We start from the raw sequence: 21040 nt of genomic DNA, 5'->3' as shown, positions 1-21040 counted from the left end.
ATGACTGGATGGCCTCACTGACTCAATGGACATAAGTTTGAGCAAACTCTAGGAGATAGTGAAGGATGGGGAAAACTGGCGTGCTGAAGTCAATGGGGTTGCAAAGAGTTGCACATGACCGTGAATAAACAGTGAAAAACAATGCCTTCTGAAAGCAAGAATCCCAGGAATGTTTAGATGAATGATGAATTTTAGGAGAAACTAAAAGCTCCAATCTTCCTCATTAAAAACAAAGCAACATACAACTTCTTTTTTCCCTTTTTCTTATTTTTATTTGGCTGTACTGGGTTTTAGTTGCAGTATGTGGGATCTAATTCCCTGACCAGGGATCAAACCTGGGCCCCCTGCATTGGGAGTGCAGAGTCTTAGCCACTGGACCACCAGAGAAGTCACAACAACTTCTAAATTAATACAAATCTCAAAAAGTGGCTGAAAAAAGCAGTAGATACTACTTTCTAAGAGGACAAACAGTAAGCCATATCAGAGTCTAGGGTGATATTTTAAAAAATAATTTTGCCAAATTGCCATATCCGGAGAGGATGTTTCTAATCTATTAGCTCCTTAATGAACTGAAGATAAAGAGACAGAGGAAAGTCAGTACTTTGGGGTTGAAAACAGAACAGGCGGCTGTTTATAGTCATAATTTCAATCTAGTATAATAATAAAGGATTCAGTTCAGTTCAGTTGCTCAGTAGTGTCCAACTCTTTGTGATCCCATGGACTGCAGCACGCAGGCTTTCCCATCCATCACCAACTCCTGAAGCTTGCTCAAACTCACGTCCATCAAGTCAGTGATACTATCCAACCATCTCATCATCTGTCGTCCCCTTCTCCTCCTGCCTTCAATCTTTCCCAGCATCAGGGTCTTTTTAAATGAGTCAGTTCTTCACATCAGGTGGCCAAAGTATTGGAGTTTCAGCTTCAGCATCAGTCCTTCCAGTGAATATTCAGGACTGATTTTCTTTAGGATAGACTGGTTGGATCTCCTTGCAGTCCAAAGGACTCTCAAGAGCCTTCACCAACACCACAGTTCAAAAGCATCAATTCTTTGCCACTCAGCTTTCTTTATAAATGAGAGCAATTGTGCGGTAATTTGAACATTCTCTGGCATTGCCTTTCTTTGGGATTGGAATGAAAACTGACCTTTTCCAGTCCTGTGGCCACTGCTGAGTTTTCCAAATTTGCTGGCATATTGAGGGCAGCATTTTAACAGCATCATCTTTTAGAATTTGAAATAGCTCAGCTGGAATTCCATTACCTCCACCAGCTTTGTTTATAGTGATGCTTCCTAAGGTCCACTTGACTTTGCATTCCAAGATGTCTGGCTCTAGGTGAGTGATCACACCATCATAATTATCTGGGTCACAAAGATCTTTTTTGTATAGTTCTTCTGTGTATCCTTGCCACCTCTTCTTAATATCTTCAGCTTCTGTTAGGTCCATACCGTTTCTGTCCTTTATTGTGCTCATCTTAGCATGAAATGTTCCCTTGGTATCTCTAATTTTCTTGCAGAGATCTCCAGTCTTTCCCATAATATTGTTTTCCTCTACTTCTTTGTATTGATCACTGAGGAAGGTTTTCTTATCTCTCCGTGCTATTCTTTGGAACTCTGCATTCAAATAGTTTATCTTTCCTTTTCTCCTTTGCCTTTCGCTTCTCTTCTTTTCACAGCTATTTGTAAGGTCTCCTCAGTCAACCATTTTGCCTTTTTTGCATTTCTTTTTCTTGGGGATGGTCTTGTTCACTGCCTCCTGTACAATGTCACGAACCTCCATCCATAGTTCTTCAGGCACTCTGTCTATCAGATCTAGTCCCTTAATCTATTTCTCACTTCCACTGTATAATTGTAAGGCATTTGATTTAGGTCATACCTGAATGGTCTAGTGGTCTTCCCTACTTTCTTCAGTATAGGATTATCTCACTTGATTCTCTTAATGGCTTGAGGCAAGGAGTCTATATCACCATTCTACAGATCAGGAAACTGAGGTTTTGAAAGCTTCAGTGACACAAAGTTAGTGAGTTCAAAGACACAAAGCTAGTGAGTTACAGCAATTCAAAATCAGGTTTGAGTTTAAAACCAGAATTTATGCTTACAAACTTCCTGAATATATTTAACTTTCAATAAATGCTAGATGTTGGAAGTGTCTCTGAAAGTATAATAAAACATTGCCACACCCACAAGTAGAGGTGATAAGGAACACCTGGATCGTTAGAAGTTCAGGCGTCCACATCTGTATATCCTATAATTTGATGTCCAGAAACGACAGCTTAGTATAGATATATGTATTTTCTGTTCTGTGGGAGCCTTCAAAGGGGTACCAACTTTCCTTGCTAGATGACCATATTTAAGTGTTGGTTTGACCAACACTTAAGTTTAAGTGTTGGTTTGACCAACACTTAAGTTTAAGTGTTGACCATTTTGTGCGTTGGTTTTTTCACCGAAGAGTAATATGGTCAGAAAAGTGAAGAACATAGATGTGTCTACTAAGATGTTCCTTTGTGGGCATAAAAAGCTAGATTAGACAATTCCAAGAATCTGTGTCACAAAGTATGTACTACAGATGTCAGAGTGTGTCTGAGCTGGAAAACATGGTTCTGAACAGAAGAGACAGCTGTAGGGGGAGGAGTGTCCTATTCCATATTTAACAGAAGGGCACTGACTCCAAAACATCAGTTTATCAAAAGGACTCTATTCCCACCCAAGAATGGTCAACTCTTAACCAAAGGGAACTAGGAGGAAACAACCTAGTGCCTGTCCTCCCTACGTTACTGAGAACCAGAGTTCAGAATGGTGAACCTGCCTTCTCCTGGATTACATTTCAGCAAAGATTTTTAAATCCCAGAAGCGTTTTGGGGTATAGAGAGACAACATGATGGTATGGAAAGAATACAGGCTTTGGGATCAGAGAGCCCTGAGGTTGAATTCTGGCTCTACTTATTAGCTGAGTAAGCAAGGGTAAGGTGCTTCATTTTACATTTCCCTTTCCATAAAACAGGGGATAATACTACCTTTCAGTAAAAATACTTGGGGTTGCAGAGAGCACCTTGTAGGAGTTATGCCACAGGTTTTACTATTTATTTTCCTGACTTGTCAGGTAATTAGGTAAAGTGTACATATAGAATGACTATAAAGAATTGAGGGCAACTATGTCATAAATTATGATTTTCAATTTAAGTGGGCCGTGATGGAGCATGACTACTAAAGGTCATGGATTATATTTGTGCCATTGTTTCCTGTATCACAGTTCAAAGTACACAGGAGATACAACTGGACCTACAAGTTTCCCAAATCTCTAATATTCTAACGTGTTTTATAATGAGGCTTTTCACCACCTGGAAACCTTTTATTCTCTTGGCAGAAATAAGAACACTCTAAGTCATACAGGCCATAGCTCATTCTAGAGCTCCAATTCAAATAATTTCTAACTTTTCCATCATAGGATGCCATGGAGAAGGAGTCATGTTCAATTTTCCATTACCTTCTTCAGCAGACTAGGTAAATCATTCAGACAGCCCTTGAGAGGTTATACATCTAATTTTATGCCCAATATGTGTATGAATAAGCAATAGAACCAAATCCTCTTAAGTGCGAAACAAGAGATGACCCATAGTAGAAACATACTATTAGTTCATGCAGAAAGGTTGTTTCTCCAGATGGTCAGATTCACCAAAGACATCTCATTCTTGCCTGGCAGTTGTCTTTTTCACATGGGCCATGAGGAACTAAAGAAATAGCCTCAACAAAATTTGCCATTTTCACTCTAGAGGGATTAGATCACATTCGAATGTAAATCTGCAATCGCCACCTGCCTAGGTTCTCCAACTGTTCCGAGGAACATTAGCTCTGTAAGCTGTTAAAAGACATTTTAGGGCAAGTCAAGTTTGGGAATTTTATCACTCTCTTGGAGATTAATAATGCACATTAGCATATTAAAAAGCTGGCAGGAGTAGTGCCGCAGGAAGAATTTCTGTATAACTTGGCATTTTCTAAACTTATTTGAACCATGGAACACTTTTTTGGGGTTTTGTTTTAAACCCACAGAACCATTAACATACTGCAGTATATAATGTTCTTCACAATGCTGTTTGGGAAATTCTGTGCTAAATTATGTCTAAAGACAGGTTTGCAACCTCTAAAATAGCAAGGAAGAGACAGTGCCAGGGCCTCTAAAAGGTGCCAATTTCTGAAGGTCCTAACCTTTTAGGAAAAAATGAAGACAGCTGAGACTGAGAATAGCAGGCAGACAAAGTTATTCATATGTCCACCCAAAGGTACTCTTCCCCCACCTCCCATAGAAGTGAGAGGCTCTAATTAGCACCTATCACAACTTGAACAACTTGTATCCTCTTCTTTCTCCCCTGATGATAGATTGTGAGCTTCTTAAGAGCAGAATCCTGTGCCAGCACAGTGCCTATGCTGCTAGCTGAATGAATCCATGAACCATGCTAAATCTGGTTATATCATCAACCTCATAATGCAAGCAGCAGGCATTTACTCAACATTCACTGCATGATAGGCACAAGGTGAAGTGTTATATGTAGATTTATCCTCAGAACAATCCTGTGAGGTGGATACAGCTATCCTGATTTTAAAAACACAGAAACTAAATTCAGAAACTGCCCAAAGCTACTCGGCTAGTCAGGCTTCCCAGGTGGCTCAGGGGTAAAGAATACACCTGCCAATGCAGGAGATGCAGGGAATGTGGGTTCGATCCCTGGTCGGGAAGATCCCCTGGAGGAGGACATGGCAACCCACTCCAGTTTTCTTGCCGGGAAAGTCCCATGGACAGAGGAGCCTGGAGGGCTAGAGTCCATGGGGTCGCAAAGGGTTGTACGTGACTAAGCACGCACACACTAAATAGTCAAAGATGGAGCCAAGATTCAAATCCAGGCTGTGTTGTTCACCATTGCATCTTTCTTCCTCTCTTTTAAGATGTATCTCAGCAGTGAAATCTCATGATTCTGCAGAAGCAGAACTGGTACAGAACTCAAATCCATGGAAAAATCACCAGTCTGACTATCAGGCTAAGGAAGGTTTAAAAGGGGAGAGTGCAAGGAGAGCCTGTAAAAGACAGGCACATCTGGTGGAGGGAAGGAACTTGGAACGGTTGCCAAGCACATGCTAGTCTTTCCATGTGCAATGTATGTCAAGACTAAAACACAGGGCTTACAGAAGACAGTGAATTCACGACATGAGTTTGTTCTCTGGGTCTACTGTCAAAGGTGAGGGGTTACTGGCTTGAGATCCTATGTCTTGTTCACATCTATCAAGATATTCACTCATTCACCTATTAATTGATCAAATATTTACAGAATGTCTACTGTATCTTAGCTATTGTCCTAGGCACAGGAAACATATCCAGGAACAAGACAGATAAGCATTTTAGTAAATAGGGACAGATAATAAACACACACACATAAATATACAAGAAAATATCAGGTAGTGATAAATGCTATGATACAGGCTGATGGAGATACCTAGGAAGTGATTTATGACACCTCAGTTACAAGAGCCAAACACACCGAGGTCCCGGGAAAGAGCACTTGAGGTGAAGAACAGCCAGAACAAGGGCTTGCAGGTGGGAATGAACTTCGTATATCTAGAAAATAAAAGAAGGACATGCAGAGTGCAGTGAACTGGTAAGAAAGTGATATTTGTTATACTCAAGAGTATGTAAGAGCCACGCCTCATGGAGCCCTGTAAGCCCAGGTAGAGAGACTAGAAGTAGAGTGGGCTAGATGGAGAAACAAAGTCAGATTTGGGATTTCTGGAAGTAGAGACATAGATTCATGGAAAAAATAAATATGCAGATGAATGAATATGGAATCAAGGATAATGCTTGACTAGAAGTAGAGTGGGCTAGATGGAGAAACAAAGTCAGATTTGGGATTTCTGGAAGTAGAGACATAGATTCATGGAAAAAATAAATATGCAGATGAATGAGTATGGAATCAAGGATAATGCTTACTTTTGTTTATTTCAGTTAAGTGTTTACTGAAAGCCTACTATCAATGTACAAAACATCACAGATAGTAATCTCTACTCTACTGATTACCTGTATTTGCGAAAATTCAAGCCCATGTCTATAATTTATGGATAGGAATTGATGATAAGAGTCAGAAGATTTTAGGTTAAAAATTACAAAAGCTATAGATAATGTAGTTAGTTTTAAATAATTTATACTGAGTAGTAAGGGAAGGGCTCTTTGAAGAAACAGAAGTTAACCAGGGAAATAAAGACCATAATTAGGTTTCTTTAAAAAATTCAGTTTTAGGGACTCGCCTGGTGGTCTAGTGGCTGACTCTGAGCTCTCAATGCTGAGACCCTGGGTTTGATCCCTGGTTGGGGAACTAGATTCTACATGCCACAACTAAGACTCTGCACAGCCAAATAAATTTTAAAAAATTCGGTTTTAAATAGACAATACAAATATTCTCATAGTAAATTCATTTTTTGTTTCTACTTTTGCTTTACTTTGTGGACTACATATGAGTGATATTTAGTTCTTGGTTGCTATAGTGAGTTGAATGTTGGCCCAAGAGATATGTCTACATCTTAGGCCCTGGAACTTATGAATGTGACTTTGTTTGGAAGAAGGGTCTTTGCAGATGTAATTAAGAATCCTGAGATGATCCAGGTGGGCCTTAAGTCCAATGACAAGTGTTCTTACAAGAGATAGACAGAAGACAGATGCACAGGGAGAAGTGGGTAGGGAGGCCATGTGAAGAGAGAAGCATGACTGGAGTTATGGAGCCACAAGCCAAGGAGTGACTAAGCCACCAGAGGCTGGAAGAGGCAAGGGAGGACTTTTCCCTAGAACCTTCAGAAGGAATATGGCCCTGCCAACACCTTAATTTCAAATTTGTGGCCTTCAGAGCTGTGAAATAAATTTCTGTTGTTTCAGATCACTGTGTTTGTGGTAATTTGTTATGGCAGCCCTAGGAAATGAATATACTTGGCTTTTCTCTCTTACTTAGCATGAATCAAGGGCAGTTTCCCCTAGATATCTATCTTTTACAGTCAGGGAATCCAAAGTTATATAGATGAAACAAACTAAGAAGTCAAAATAAATGTCAAACATCATCTGTCTCAAAGCCAAACATATTTCTGGATATCAGATATGACTATATAATTTGTACTGCTGCCTCTGTTAGCAAGGATAATGAGGTGTGAACTCTATGGAGAGACTAAACATTGCAGGAAATGGTCTGAAGTTATTTGAAAGAAACACTATCCTTTTTTTTTTAATCACTAGGTTACACTTTCCTTTGCTATCATTACCCTGAATCATTCTATTTTGTGCATCTTATAATTTTAACACAGATTCATCCTATATAATTGTTCCTGAGAGCAAATTTATGATCTTTAGTTAGACTTTTCAAAAAAAGGTATGCAAATATAAAGAAGAGCCTATTTATTTTATTTAATAATAAGTGATGACTTCAAATCTTTTATGTTGGACTTACAGATGCTGTTAGATCTGTTCTGTGAAACAAAGCAATATAACCAAAGTTATTCTATAGAAATGACCCTGTGGTATTATACAAATACATGTATAACCTCCCAGAGAAGGCAATGGCACCCCACTCCAGGACTCTTGCCTGGAAAATCCCATAGATGGAGGAGCCTGGTAGGCTGCAGTCCATGGGGTTGCTAAGAGTCGGATATGACTGAGTGACTTCACTTTTACTTTTCACTTTCATGCATTGGAGAAGGAAATGGCAACCCACTCCAGTGTTCTTGCCTAGAGAATCCCAGGGACAGGGGAGCCTGGTGGGCTGCCGTCTATGAGGTTGCACAGAGTTGGACACGACTGAAGTGACTTAGCAGCAGCATGCATAAGCTCCATGATTTAATTAATTTTTTTCCAAAGGTTTTCACTAAGTTCAGAAGGAGATTATTTTAAACAAACAAAATTATATAAGTAAACAAGCAAGGAGATGAATATTCTTTTAAAAAGTTATGTGGATCAAGAAAATGAAATAAAAGGCATCCCTGTTGGAAAGGAAGAAGTAAAATGATTTCTATTTGCAGGTTGCATGATCTTATATTGGAAAATCTTAAGAAACCCACCAAAAAGTGTTGAATAAGCAATACTGTGTTTATAAAACCCAAGTCAATGTTTTGGAGAAATTTAAAAATCACAAATTGCAGTACTCAATGTTGAAATAAAAACATTGTCAGATAAACCAAAAACTAAGAGAATCACTGCCAGCAGATATGTACCATAAAGAATGACAAAGGAAGTTTTTCAAACTGATAGTGATATCAGATAAAAGTTTAGATACTCAGGAACAAATGAAAAACATTCAAATTGGTAAGTATGAGTAAATGTGGCTACGTATAAAATTTTTTTGTTAATTTACTAAAAGCATAATTGTTGAAAACAAAAATCCTAACATTATATGATAATGATTCTAACATCTATGGAGGAAATATAACATGGCAGCAATAGCATAAAAGATGGGGTGGCAGTAAATGGAACTATATGAAAGCAAGGTTCTTACAATTAACCTGAAGTGGTACAGTATTAACTTTAAGTAAGACATGAAAAATTACAATTTCTAGAAAAATCACTAAAATATACAATGCAAAAAGGTAGAGCTAAAAGGCCACCAGACCCAACTTTATGTCTAGAGGAGATGAACCTTAAATAGACAGGTTTAACACAAAAAGAATAGAGGAGGACAAACCACGCAAAGAGTAACTACCTAAAGATCTGTGCTGTGCTTAGTCACTCAGTCGTGTCAGACTCTTTGCAATCCCATGGACTGGAGTCTGCCAGGCTCCTCTGTCCATGGGGATTCTCCAAGCAAGACTACTAGAGAGGGTTGCCATGCCCTCCTCCAGGAAATTTTCTCAACCCAGGGATCGAACTCAGGTCTCCCGCATTGCAGGCAGATTCTTTATTGTCTGAGCTACCAGGGAGGCCCAAGAATACTGCAGTGGGTAGCTTTTCCCTTCTCTAGGGGATCTTCCCAATCCAGAAATTGAACTGGGGTCTCCAGCATTGCAGGCAGATTCTTTACCAGCTGAGCTACCAGGGAAGCCCACTCAAAGAGCTAGAGTAATTAAATCAATACCAGACAAAATAGACTTCAAGAAAAGGTATATTACTAAACATAAAGGGGGAATATTTCATAATGATAAAATGGCTAATTCATCAGGAAAACACAATAATCATAATCATTAAATATGTATGTACTTAATACTAGAGCTCAAAATTCATGAAGTAAAGACTGACACCATTTAAAGGGAAAAACAGACAAATTCACACATCATATTTGGAGATTTTAACATTTCAGTCTCACTAAGAGCAACTAGACAAAAAAATCAGGACATATAAGATCTGAATACTATCAACCCACTTTGACCTGATATTTTTGTAACGTTACATTCAAAAGAATGCACATTCTTTTCCAATGTATATGAAACATTCATTAAAAAAAAAAACTGACCAAATTCTGGGTCATAGAACAAGTTCTCAGCCCATTTTAATGAACTGAAATTTTATACAGTGTGTATTCCGACCACAATAAAATTAGAAATAAAAAACAAGAGTATATCTAGAAAAATAAAATATTTGGAAATGAAAAACAACCTATCTTTAAATAATATGTAATCCACCACAGAAATCATGCAGAAAATCATAAAATATTTCAACTAGAACGATGATGAAAATACAACATATCTAAATTTGTGGGATAAAGATAAAGCAATGTTTAGAATGAAATTTATAGCCTCCACAGATTATCTTAGAAAAGATAGGTAAAGTTCCATGCTAAGAAACTAAAAAAAGAAAAGCAGAGTATGCATACTGAAAAATAAGTAGAAGGAAGGAAATAATAAAGATATGAGAAGAAATAATACAAAAGAAAAAACCAGAAAATAAAGTAAAAAATTGATCCTTTGAAAAAATTAAAATTGCTAACCCTCTAGGTAGATTAAGTAGAAAAAAAAAGGAGAAAGAGAAGATATTATTCACCAATGTTAGGAATAAAGGCTAGATTTCAGATTTTATAGATTTTATAGATATCAAAAGGATAATGATAGAATATTATGAACAGCTTTAGGTAAATAAATTAAATAACATACAAAATGGGCAAATTTCTAAAAAAAGACAACTTATTAAAATTCACACAAGATAAAACAAACTATGAATGCTTATATATTTATTTAAAAAATTATCAAAACTTCCCTACAAAGAAAACTGCAGGCCCAGATGGTTTAGTTGGTGAATTTTATCAAAAAATTCAAAATGAAAGAATAGTATATATATGTGTGTGTGTGTGTGTATGTGTGTGTGTATGTATATATATATATATATATATATATATATATATATATTTACAAATTCTTGCTGAAAGAAAAAACTCCCCAACTTATTTTATGAGGATAGTATAGTCTATTACAAAAGCTGAAAAGATATTACAAAAAATAAAATTATAGATCAACATTCCTTAACATTTAACAAAATGTTAGAAATAAACTTAGCAATATATAAAAAGCCTAATACATAATCATCAAGTTGGGTTTATTTCAGGACAACAAGGGATAATCAATGTAACTACCATATTAAGAAAATAAAGGAGAGAAGCCATATAATCACTCCTCTCTCTATATACAGAAAAAGTTTTTGACAAAATTCAACAGTCAGTGATGACAAAATCTTTTTTTTAAATTAGGAAGAAAAAGGAATTTCCTTAATCCTGTAATGGGCACCTGTGAACAGTCTAATCTAATATCCATCTTAATTGTAAAATATTGAATTTTTCCCCCTAAAATTAGGAAGGAGCCAATGATACCCACACTTATCACCTGCATTCAACAATGTACTTGTGGTTAAACAAGTGCAGTAAGCCAAGGGAAAAAAAGGAATAAATATAAAAAAAGAAGTGAAACTATCCCTGTTTGCGGATGACATTACTACTTACACAGAAAAATCTAAGGAATGCACAGATTACTTAGAAGAATGAGCAAATTTAGCAAGACTACAGAATACAGTATTAATAAACAAAAATCAATTATATTTTATAATAGCAAGTAACTGGAAATGAAATAAAAATTCAATTTTAATAGCATTTAGATCATAAAATAGGCATAAAATTTTAAAAATTATGTGTAAGACCTGTATATTTAAAACTACAAACCACTGATGACAGAAATAAAATAAGATCTATAAAGATGGAGAGTGATAACATGGTCATGAACTAGAAGACTCATATTTCACTAGGATGTCAATTCTCCCCAAATTAATGTATATATTTGATGCTATTGTAATTACAATCCTACCTCTTTTTTATGGAGAAAGTGACAAACTGATGTTAAAATTTATATGACAATAAAAGGACCTAAAACAGCTGAAGCAATTTTGAAAAAGAAGAATTCAGTTGGGAGAATTTATAATACATGATACTTAAAGAATTTCTATAAGGCTGCTATAAGGTAATCAAGACAGTGAATATGGGTATAAAGTGAAAGTGAAAGTTGCTTAGTCGTGTCTGACTCTTTGCGACCCCATGCTCTACACAGTCCATGGAATTCTCCAAGCCAGAATACTGGAGTGAGTAGCCTTTCCCTTCTCCAGGGTATCTTCCCAACCCAGGGATCAAACCTAGGTCTCTTGCATTGCAGGTGGATTCTTGTGGCAGCTAAGCCACAAGGGAAGTTCAAGAATACTGGAGTGGGTAGCTTATCCCTTCTCCAGCAGATCTTCCCAACCCAGCAATCGAACTGGGGTCTTCTGCATTGCAGGCGGATTCTTTACCAACTGAGATATCAGGGAAACCCACTGGTATATAGATGTATAGCTCTCCACTTAAAAGGTCATCTGATTTTTGATAAAGGTGCCAAAACAAACTAATGGAGGGTTTTTTCAACAAATAGTGCTGGTACAACTGAATATCCATGTGGAAAAAAAGAAATTTTGACTTTTATTTCACACCATATTTAGAAATATGGATTAGAACTCTTATATGAAATACAAGAGTTAAAACACTATATAGGGGAATATCTTAACAGTTCGGTGGGCTTCCCAGGTGGCGCTAGTGGTAAAGAATGCCTGCCTATGCAGGAGACACAAGGGGCTCAGGTCTGATCCCTGGGTTGGGAAGATCCCCTGGACTAGGAAATGGCACCCTATCCAGTATTCTTGCCTGGAAAATTCCATGGGCAGAGGAGTCTGGAGGGCTATTGCCCAAGGGGCTGCAAAGAGTCAGACACAAATGAGCAATTGAGCACGAAGGTTTATTAGGATGAGAAAGTAATAACCAAAAAAATTTGACAAATTAAACTTTATTAAAAAGAATTCCCACTACTCAAAAGACCTCATGAAAAAGTGAACAGGCAAGCCGAGACTAGGAAACTATTCACGAAATATATATATCTGATATAGGATTTATCTTAGAACATAACAAGAACTTCCACAATTCAATAAGACAAGCAATTTATAAAAATGGGCAAAAGATCTGAACAGACACTTCACCAAAGAAGGTATCTGAATGATGAGAACACAAAAAGCTGCTCAATAGCAGAGGTCATCAGGGAAGTACAAATTAAAAATACAATGAGACACTTTAATGTACATTCCAGAATCACAAAAATAAAAGATATATTGTGCAAAAGTATCTGAAAGTTTTTTTTTTTTAAATAAAAGAAATACTCACCTTTCTCTGGACTCAGCAATATACTCCTAGGTATTTATCCGAGAAAAATGAAAATATGTATCCTCAAAAAGATTAACACAAGAATGTTCATAGTGGCTTGATTCAAGATAGCCAATAACTGGCAACAGCTAAAGTGCCCAACAGAAGAAAGGATAAACAAATTTTGGAATAGTCATACAATAGATTACCATTCATAAAAAAGGAACAAAACAAACTACTGTATGCGTAACAACGTGGGTGGATCTCAAAAACAGGCTGAGAGAAACTGAGTGTTCATGGTACAATTTCATTTGTATGAAGTTCTAAAACAAACAAAATTAATCTATGGTGGAAAAATATACAGAATTAAGGTTGCCTCTTGATAACTAGGGGCAGAAATTAACTGCAAAAGGGCACAAGGGAACTGTAAACAACTACTGAACTTCAGTTAATATTCATGCTGAAGTATTTAGGAGTGACGTACACTTATGTCTCTAACAAACCATCAAAAAAAATGAGGAACTGATAAACAGAACGATGAATATATGCACAGATATCAGAGAAATATAGCAAAATGGTAATTGAGCTGGACATATGGATGTTCTCTGAATAATTAAACCATTGTGTATGTTTGAAGTTTTTCATAATATTGGGAAAAAATGCTTGCAATTGCTCTGCTCGCTCCCATTGCCTGTACAAACTGGAACTGATCTCAGACTCATAATTTTATCTCTAAAGAAAAACACAAAAAGTAACATGAAAAAGAAACCAAACTATTCCTTCCCAACAAAGAATGAATTAAAATGAACAGCAACTTTAGCTTCACATTATATATGTCATGACTCTGGCTCTGATGAGAGAACTTCCAAATTCCACGCACTGGTCCTCAGCTTAGACGCGTTTCTAAGACTAATCATTTAAAGATGGGCCTCTGCCTTGACGATAGTGTTTAGCTCAAGAAAATGTATTTGTTGAACTTGGCCTCTCAGGGTGAAACGCAAGGCCCATGCAATGTCAACAAAACAAAGCAAATCAAAAACAATGTCAAGAAAAATTCACATATTTCTGTTAAGGAAAGGCAGTCACCAAATGGATTACAGATTCACTGTTTATAGCTTCAGAAAAACACTTTTGGGTTTCATTACCTTTATCAAGAGATGCCCCAGCCATATGGTAAAAGCTCAATGCAGTGTCTACATCATTAATATTCTTTAGGAAAGTAAAGAAGTTCTCCACTTCCTGAAATGTCAGCCCCTGAAAGAAGAAAACAGTAAGGTAAGGCAGGAACCTCGGAGAAGGCAATGGCACCCCACTCCAGTACTCTTGCCTGGAAAATCCCATGGATGGAGGAGCCTGGTAGGCTGCAGTCCATGGGGTCGCACAGAGTCAGACACGACTGAAGCGACTTAGCAGCAGCAGCAGCAGCAAGGCAGGAACCTGTGCAAAAAGCAGCATAAAATGCAGAAGACTAGGCAGTTACTCATGCCTATAAATCAGAAATTTATGCTATGTCTGGAACAGAGACTCAACAAATTACTCAAGGAATGTCAAATTTACAAAACAACAGGGGAACAGAATGTTGCAATTTTACCCTAAGAAAGGCATGCTAGCTAATTGCTTTCCCTTCATATGTAAAATCTGACATGAAGCTGTTTAGTGATGGCTGGATATCTTTAATCAAAATATTTCTAACTATATCCTCCAATTAGCCACAGTATCTGTTGTGACACTCTCTAAATGAGCTGTAGCCACTTGATTTGTTGCACATCTTAACAAGTAAGACCCATTAGGACTTTCATTTTAAAAACCTAATCAATCAGCCAGTCAAGCTTTTTGGATGCGTAAGCTAATTAAAGAATCACCAAAGTCGGGGATATACATGGGAATAGTTTCAGAATTTAGAAGAACCCAAGCAACTGGGAAAGTTGTTCATTATGCCAATTTAAAAGCTACTAATGAAGCATTTGGCCATGTAACTTTAATTTGATGAAATTTCTGTGAATGAGGAAATTCTTTCCAAAAGCTAGTCAAAGATTTGCTGATCTTTAATTCTACCTTTTCCTGGAATGTGAAGTCAAGTGGGCCTTAGAAAGCATCACTACGAACAAAGCTAGTGGAGGTGATGGAATTCCAGTGGAGCTACTTCAAATCCTGAAAGATGATGCTGTGAAAGTGCTGCACTCAATATGCCAGCAAACTTGGAAAACTCAGCAGTGGCCACAGGACTAGAAAAGGTCAGTTTTCATTCCAATCCCAAAGAAAGGCAATGCCAAAGAATGCTCAAACTACCGCACAATTGCACTCATTTCACATGCTAGCAAAGTAATGCTCAAAATTCTCCAAGCCAGGCTTCAGCAATACGTGAACTGTGAACTTCCTGATGTTCAAGCTGGTTTTAGAAAAGGCAGAGGAACCAGACATCAAATTGCCAACATCTGCTGGATCATGGAAAAAGCAAGAGAGTTCCAGAGAAACATCTATTTCTGCTTTATTGACTATGCCAAAGCCTTTGACTGTGTGGATCACAATAAACTGTGGAAAATTCTGAGAGAGATGGGAATACCAGACCACCTGACCTGCCTCTTGAGAAACCTGTATGCAGGTCAGGAAGTAACAGTTAGAACTGGACATGGAACAACAGACTGGTTCCAAATAGGAAAAGGAGTACGTCAAGGCTATATATTGTCACCCCGCTTATTCAACTTATATGCAGAGTACATCATGAGAAACGCTGGGCTGGAAGAAACACAAGCTGGTATCAAGATTGCCGGGAGAAATATCAATAACCTCAGATATGCAGATGACACCACCCTTATGGCAGAAAGTGAAGAGGAACTCAAAAGCCTCTTGATGAAAGTGAAAGAGGAGAGTGAAAAAGTTGGCTTAAAGCTCAACATTCAGAAAACGAAGATCATGGCATCCGGTCTCATCACTTCATGGGAAATAAATAGATGGGGCAACAGTGGAAACAGTGGCAGACTTTACTCTTTTGGGCTCCAAAATCACTGCAGATGGTGACTGCAGCCATGAAATTAAAAGACACTTATTTCTTGGAAGGAAAGCTATGATCAACCTAGATAGATTATTCAAAAGCAGAGACATTACTTTGCTGACTAAGGTCCGTCTAATCAAGGCTATGGTTTTTCCAGTAGTCATGTATCGAGGTGAGAGTTGGACTGTGAAGAAGGCTGAGCGCTGAAGAATTGATGCTTTTGAACTGTGGTGTTGGAGAAGACTCTTGAGAGTCCCTTGGACTGCAAGGAGACCCAACCAGTCCATTCTGAAGGAGATCAGCCCTGGGATTTCTTTGGAAGGAATGATGCTAAAGCTGAAGCTCCAGTACTTTGGCCACCTCATGCAAAGAGTTGACTCATTGGAAAAGACTGTGATGCTGGGAGGGATTCGGGCGCCACTTGCTGGGGTCCAGCCCTGGTGGATCCAGGGTGATTTGAAGAGGAGATGGATAGGCGAGGAAAACTTATTTATTTAGAGATATAAGATTAGATTTAGGAAGAAATAGTATAGTAGGAAATTTAGAAGGAGAAAAGGATGCTGAATAACTTGGTTTACGGGGAAAACCAATAAAACCTCGAGACGAGGTTTGCACCATCTACGCTAGGCCACTGGCGCCCACTTGAATATCGAAGGGTGCCCCACCTTAGGCTCCCTTTTGCGTGGATCTTAGCCAGGGCAAGTAAGTAGACGTGGTGAGCCTCCCCGCTCCAGATGGGAATTCAGCTGAAAAAGGGGAGAAAAGAACGACATGGGGAAGCCCAGCGTCGGTGCAAGACTCCAAAAACTTTATTTTTCAAAATCAGCTTATATACCCCAAGTTGTACATAAAGAAATAATGGAATATGCAGAGTTATGCAAGGGCAGCAGTCCTGACCCTCACTGAGACAAGGCTTTCTTTTTGCATACCCTCCCGTATACAAAAGGTCTCAGGTGGTTTACATTATCTTCTGGCCAATAGGCCTGTTAACATTTTTATGGCTCTCTTCCTGGATAATTGTCTATCAAACCAAAAAACTCCTTTTCCCTAGAAGTGTTTTTTCTTTACTCTGCATCACCCTCAAAATACTAAATAAAGTTACATTCCTGTAGAACAAAGGTGCAGTGGGTTATAACAAAGAAAGTACTTAACTCAAAGATATAATGTTGCTAACACCAGGTCTACTACCTGTTTTTCTACATACCAACTATCTCTACAAATAAAAGATATGAAAATTTGGCAGCAAGTATTGGCTCAACAAATGAAACCTTTAATCAGTCCTATTCTAATGATTTTGACTCCTCGGAAGTCCCTACATTCCTAGGATGTTTTAAGCTTCCTGTGCCTCCCGTAGTCGGGAGGCCTCAAACAATCATATGCGCAGCTGTACAAGTCCTGCAGGCAGGCTAGAAAGCCATCAGAGGGGTTTTTGGATTGAAACACTCGTATTATGCCCAGGAGATTTATTATCTAAAAGCTCTAATTTTTTCCAGAAAAAGGTGGTGGGGGGACAGCCCCCTGTTACTGACAGAAGAGTAGGTGGAAAGGATAACACAGTAAAGCAGGCAGACTCTGGTCTTGGGGGGTGGATGCTCAGGAAATTCCAGGGGGAACCCCTGAAGCCTGATCACGTCCTTGCGTTCTGTCAGGCTTCCTTCTGCATGACCTTGTCACGGGCGGGATTCCTCATGCTGGCCCCCGGCAGAGGAGAAGGGGACGACAGAGGATGAGATGGCTGGATGGCATCACGGACTCAATGGACATGAGTCTGAGTGAACTCCGGGAGTTGGTGATGGACAGGGAGGCCTGGCGTGCTGCGGTTCATGGGGTCGTAGAGAGTCAGACATGACTGAGCGACTGAACTGAACTGAACTGAATTCTACCTTTTATGATGGCTCAAGAGAGTAGTTGGATAAAGAGAGATTAGAGGGAGGAAGATCTGTCCTATTTGCCTGCTTCCCATTTCTCACACATCATGCTGGGATGGAAATGAATACAATTTCAAAGAAGTGAGTAACACTGGGAAGACACTGAGGTTAATGCATTTTAATGAAGCATAAGGTTCTTAATGGACGGCAGATGTTGACAGGCTTCTAACCAGTACTGCTCCTCTTCCGATTTCCATTTCCCCAAACCATAGAGCCTGGGCTTCCCAGGTGGCACAATGGTAAAGAATCCACTTGTCAGGAGACGTAGGAGACATGGGTTCTATCCCTGGGTTGGGAAGATCCCCTCGAGTAGGAAAAGGCAACCCGCCCTAGTATTCTTGCCTGGAAAATTCCTTGGGCAGAGGAGCCAGGTGGGCTACAGTCCATGGAGTTGCACAGAGTTGGACATGACTAAACGACAGAGCCTAGGAATTTATATCTGTAACTCACTAAAAAGGAAAACTTAATATAGACTATAGTACTTTAACTGGCCAATGATATCTTTATCAATCTAACTAAGAGCTAAAATACTGTATGATTATGTCATATAATCTTCTTAGTTTTTCCCCCTCAGTTCAGTTCAGTTCAGTCGCTCAGTCGTGTCCAACTCCTTGCGACAACATGGACAGCAGCGCGCCAGGCCTCCCTGTCCATCACCAACTCCCAGAGCTTGCTCAAACTCGAGTCCAACGAGTTGGTGATGCCATCCAACCATCTCATCATCTGTCATCCCCTTCTCCTCCTGCCTTCAATATTTTCCAGCATCAGGGTCTTTTCTAAGAAGTCAGTTTTTCACATCAGGTGCCCAAACTATTGGAGCTTCAGCTTCAGCATCAGTCACTTCAACGAATATTCAGGACTGGTTTCCTTTAGGATCGACTGGTTGGATCTCCTTGCAGTCCAACAGACTCTCAAGAGTCTTCTCCAACACCACAGTTCAAAAGCATCAATTCTTTGGCACTCAGCTTTCTTTTATGGTCCAACTCTCACATCCATACATGACTACCGGAAAAACCACAGCTTTGACTAGATGGACATTTATTGGCAAAGTAATGTCTCTGCTGTCTAGGTCATAGCTTTTCTTTCCAAGGAGCAAGCCTTTTAATTTCATGGCTGCAGTCACCTCTTTTGGGGCCCAAGAAAATAAAGTCTCACTGTTTCCATTGCTTCCCCATCTATTTGCCACGAAGTGATGGGACCAGATGCCATGATCTTAGTTTTTTGAATGCTAAGTTTTAAGCCAGTTTTTTCACTCTCCTCTTTCACTTTCATCAAGAGGCTCTTTAGTTCCTTTTCACTTTCTGCCATTAGAGTGGTGTCATCTGCATATCTGAGGTTATTGATATTTCTGCTGGCAATCTTGATTCCAGTTTGTGCTTCATCCAGCCTGGCATTTTGCATGATGCCACAAGGTGACAATATACAGCTTTGATGTACTCCTTTCCCAATATGGAACCAGTCCATTGTCCCATGTCTGGTTCTAACTGTTGCTTCTTGACCTGCATACAGATTTCTCAGGAGGCAGGTAAGGTGGTCTGGTATTTCTATTTTTTTTTAAAGAATTTTCCAGTTTGTTGTGATCCACACAGTCAAAGGCTTTGGCATAGTGAAGCAGAAGTAGATGTTTTTCTGGAACTCTCTTGCTTTTTCTATGACCCAACAAATGTTGGCAATTTGATCTCTGGTTCCTCTGCATTTTCTAAAACCAGCTTGAACATCTTAAGTTCTTGGTTCATATACTGTTGAAGCCTAGCATGGAGAATTTTAAGCATTATTTTGCTAGCGTGTGAGATGAGTACAATTGTGCAGTAGTTTGAACATTCTTTGGCACTGCCTTTCTTTGGGATTGGAATGTAAACTGACCTTTTCCAGTCCTGTGGCCACTTCTGCATTTTCCAAATTTGCTGGCATATTGAGGGCAGCACTTTCACAGCATCATCTTTTAGGATCTGAAATAGCTCAGTTGGGATTTATCACCTCCACTAGCTTTGTTTGTAGTGATGCTTCTAAGGCCCACTTGACTTTGCACTCCAGGATGTTTGGTTCTATGTGAGTGATCACACCATCATGGATATCTGGGTCATGAAGACCTTTTTTGTATGGTTCTTCTGTGTATTCTTGCCACCTCTTCTTAATATCTTCAGCTTCTGTTAGGTCCATACCGTTTCTGTCCTTTATTGTGCCCATCTTTGCAAGAAATATTCCCTTGGCTTTTCCCCTTAGAATCACAGAATTTAAACATTTTAAAACTGTGGAATATGAGGATCAAATAGAAAGGTGTGTAAAAACATAAACATACAAATGAACAAACTCTGTAAAATGAAGTTTTACACCCATAAAAACTCAATTCAGGTCAAGAAGTAGATTACTGTCAGCATCCCAGGAGCCTCCCTCCCTTTCCCCAACAATGGCCCTTTACAGTCCCGAGCCTCTTCTCCGTGATAAAAACCATTCTGAATTTTAGGAGATTCATTTCCTTGCCTTTCATAAAAAATAGCTTTTCTATCTATTTATGCATCCTTTAACATATGTTTAAGGAGTTTAAGTATATCTACTTTTGAATTTTATAGATGGAACCATGCAGTATGTATTCTATTATATATGGTTTCTGGCTTTAAAATATACATATATATTTGGCCACACCACATGGCATGTAGGATCCCAGTTCCCTGAGCAGGGAATGAACCTGCATCCTCTGCACTAGAAGCACAGAGGCAAGCAATGGACTGCCAGGGAAGTCTCTGGCTTCTGTCTTTAACATTTTTTAATATTTTTGTGTATGTCTGTAGTTCATTCACTTTTGTTGCTGTAAGTATTCCATTGTGTGACTATTCTATTTGGGCTATTTCCAGTTTTTGGAAATTATGAACAGTGGTCCATCTTATTTAAAAATTCATTCAAACATTTATGGAGCACCTAGTATGTACCAAGTTCCATAACTTTTGGTGGCATAACTTTTGGAAGGCCTATATTAAATAATTTCCTCTCAACTTGAAGTCATTCTCATGGTCTTGACTTAGAGCACCCAGTTCACCACTTAGTTCATTCCTTGTAAAAATGCTACAATATGCTAACTAATGTAAGCACTAGGCTATAACATAATACGAGGAGAATTCCACTGGATCAGAAGAATAGGTTTTACATCATCTGCTTATGAATGGATACACTAATACCATCTTCTCTTTCCATCAAAAGACATTAATGGAAGAGTATTCAGTCTTTAAAACGAAAGAAGTTCTGATACATGCTACAAAGACAAACTCTGAACACTCTATGTCAAGGGAAATAATACAAATTACAAAAAATACAAAGGACAAATACTGTATGATTCCACTTATATGAATTACCTAGAGTAGTTAAATTCCTAGAGACAGGAAGTAGAATGGTGGTTTCCAGGAGTGGGGAGGGGGATAATGAGGAATTATTGTTTAATGGTATGGAGTTTCAGTTTGGGAAGATGAAAAAGTTCTGGAGA

The 21040-nt window shown here is 38.6% G+C and overlaps 1 protein-coding gene and 1 non-coding gene across 5 annotated transcripts in view; both read right to left on the bottom strand.

The window, feature by feature from the left end:
* Nucleotides 1-21040, bottom strand: part of MICU1 (mitochondrial calcium uptake 1) — a 224317-nt gene that overhangs the window by 12429 nt on the left and 190848 nt on the right. For all 4 annotated transcript variants that reach the window (XM_040242494.1, XM_040242495.1, XM_040242496.1 and 1 more), the window contains one exon: nucleotides 13791-13899. In XM_040242494.1, coding sequence (XP_040098428.1) covers nucleotides 13791-13899 — 109 coding nt within the window. The remainder of the gene's footprint in view (nucleotides 1-13790; nucleotides 13900-21040) is intronic.
* Nucleotides 315-387, bottom strand: TRNAG-CCC. Its single transcript has one exon. It is a non-coding gene; the product is annotated as a tRNA-Gly (tRNA).

Source organism: Oryx dammah, unplaced genomic scaffold (assembly GCF_014754425.2).
Source record: "Oryx dammah isolate SB20612 unplaced genomic scaffold, SCBI_Odam_1.1 HiC_scaffold_6, whole genome shotgun sequence".
In the NCBI taxonomy this organism is placed as follows: Eukaryota; Metazoa; Chordata; class Mammalia; order Artiodactyla; family Bovidae; genus Oryx; species Oryx dammah.
Note: the sequence above shows the minus strand (reverse complement) of the source record. Positions and strands in the feature narration are given on the sequence as shown.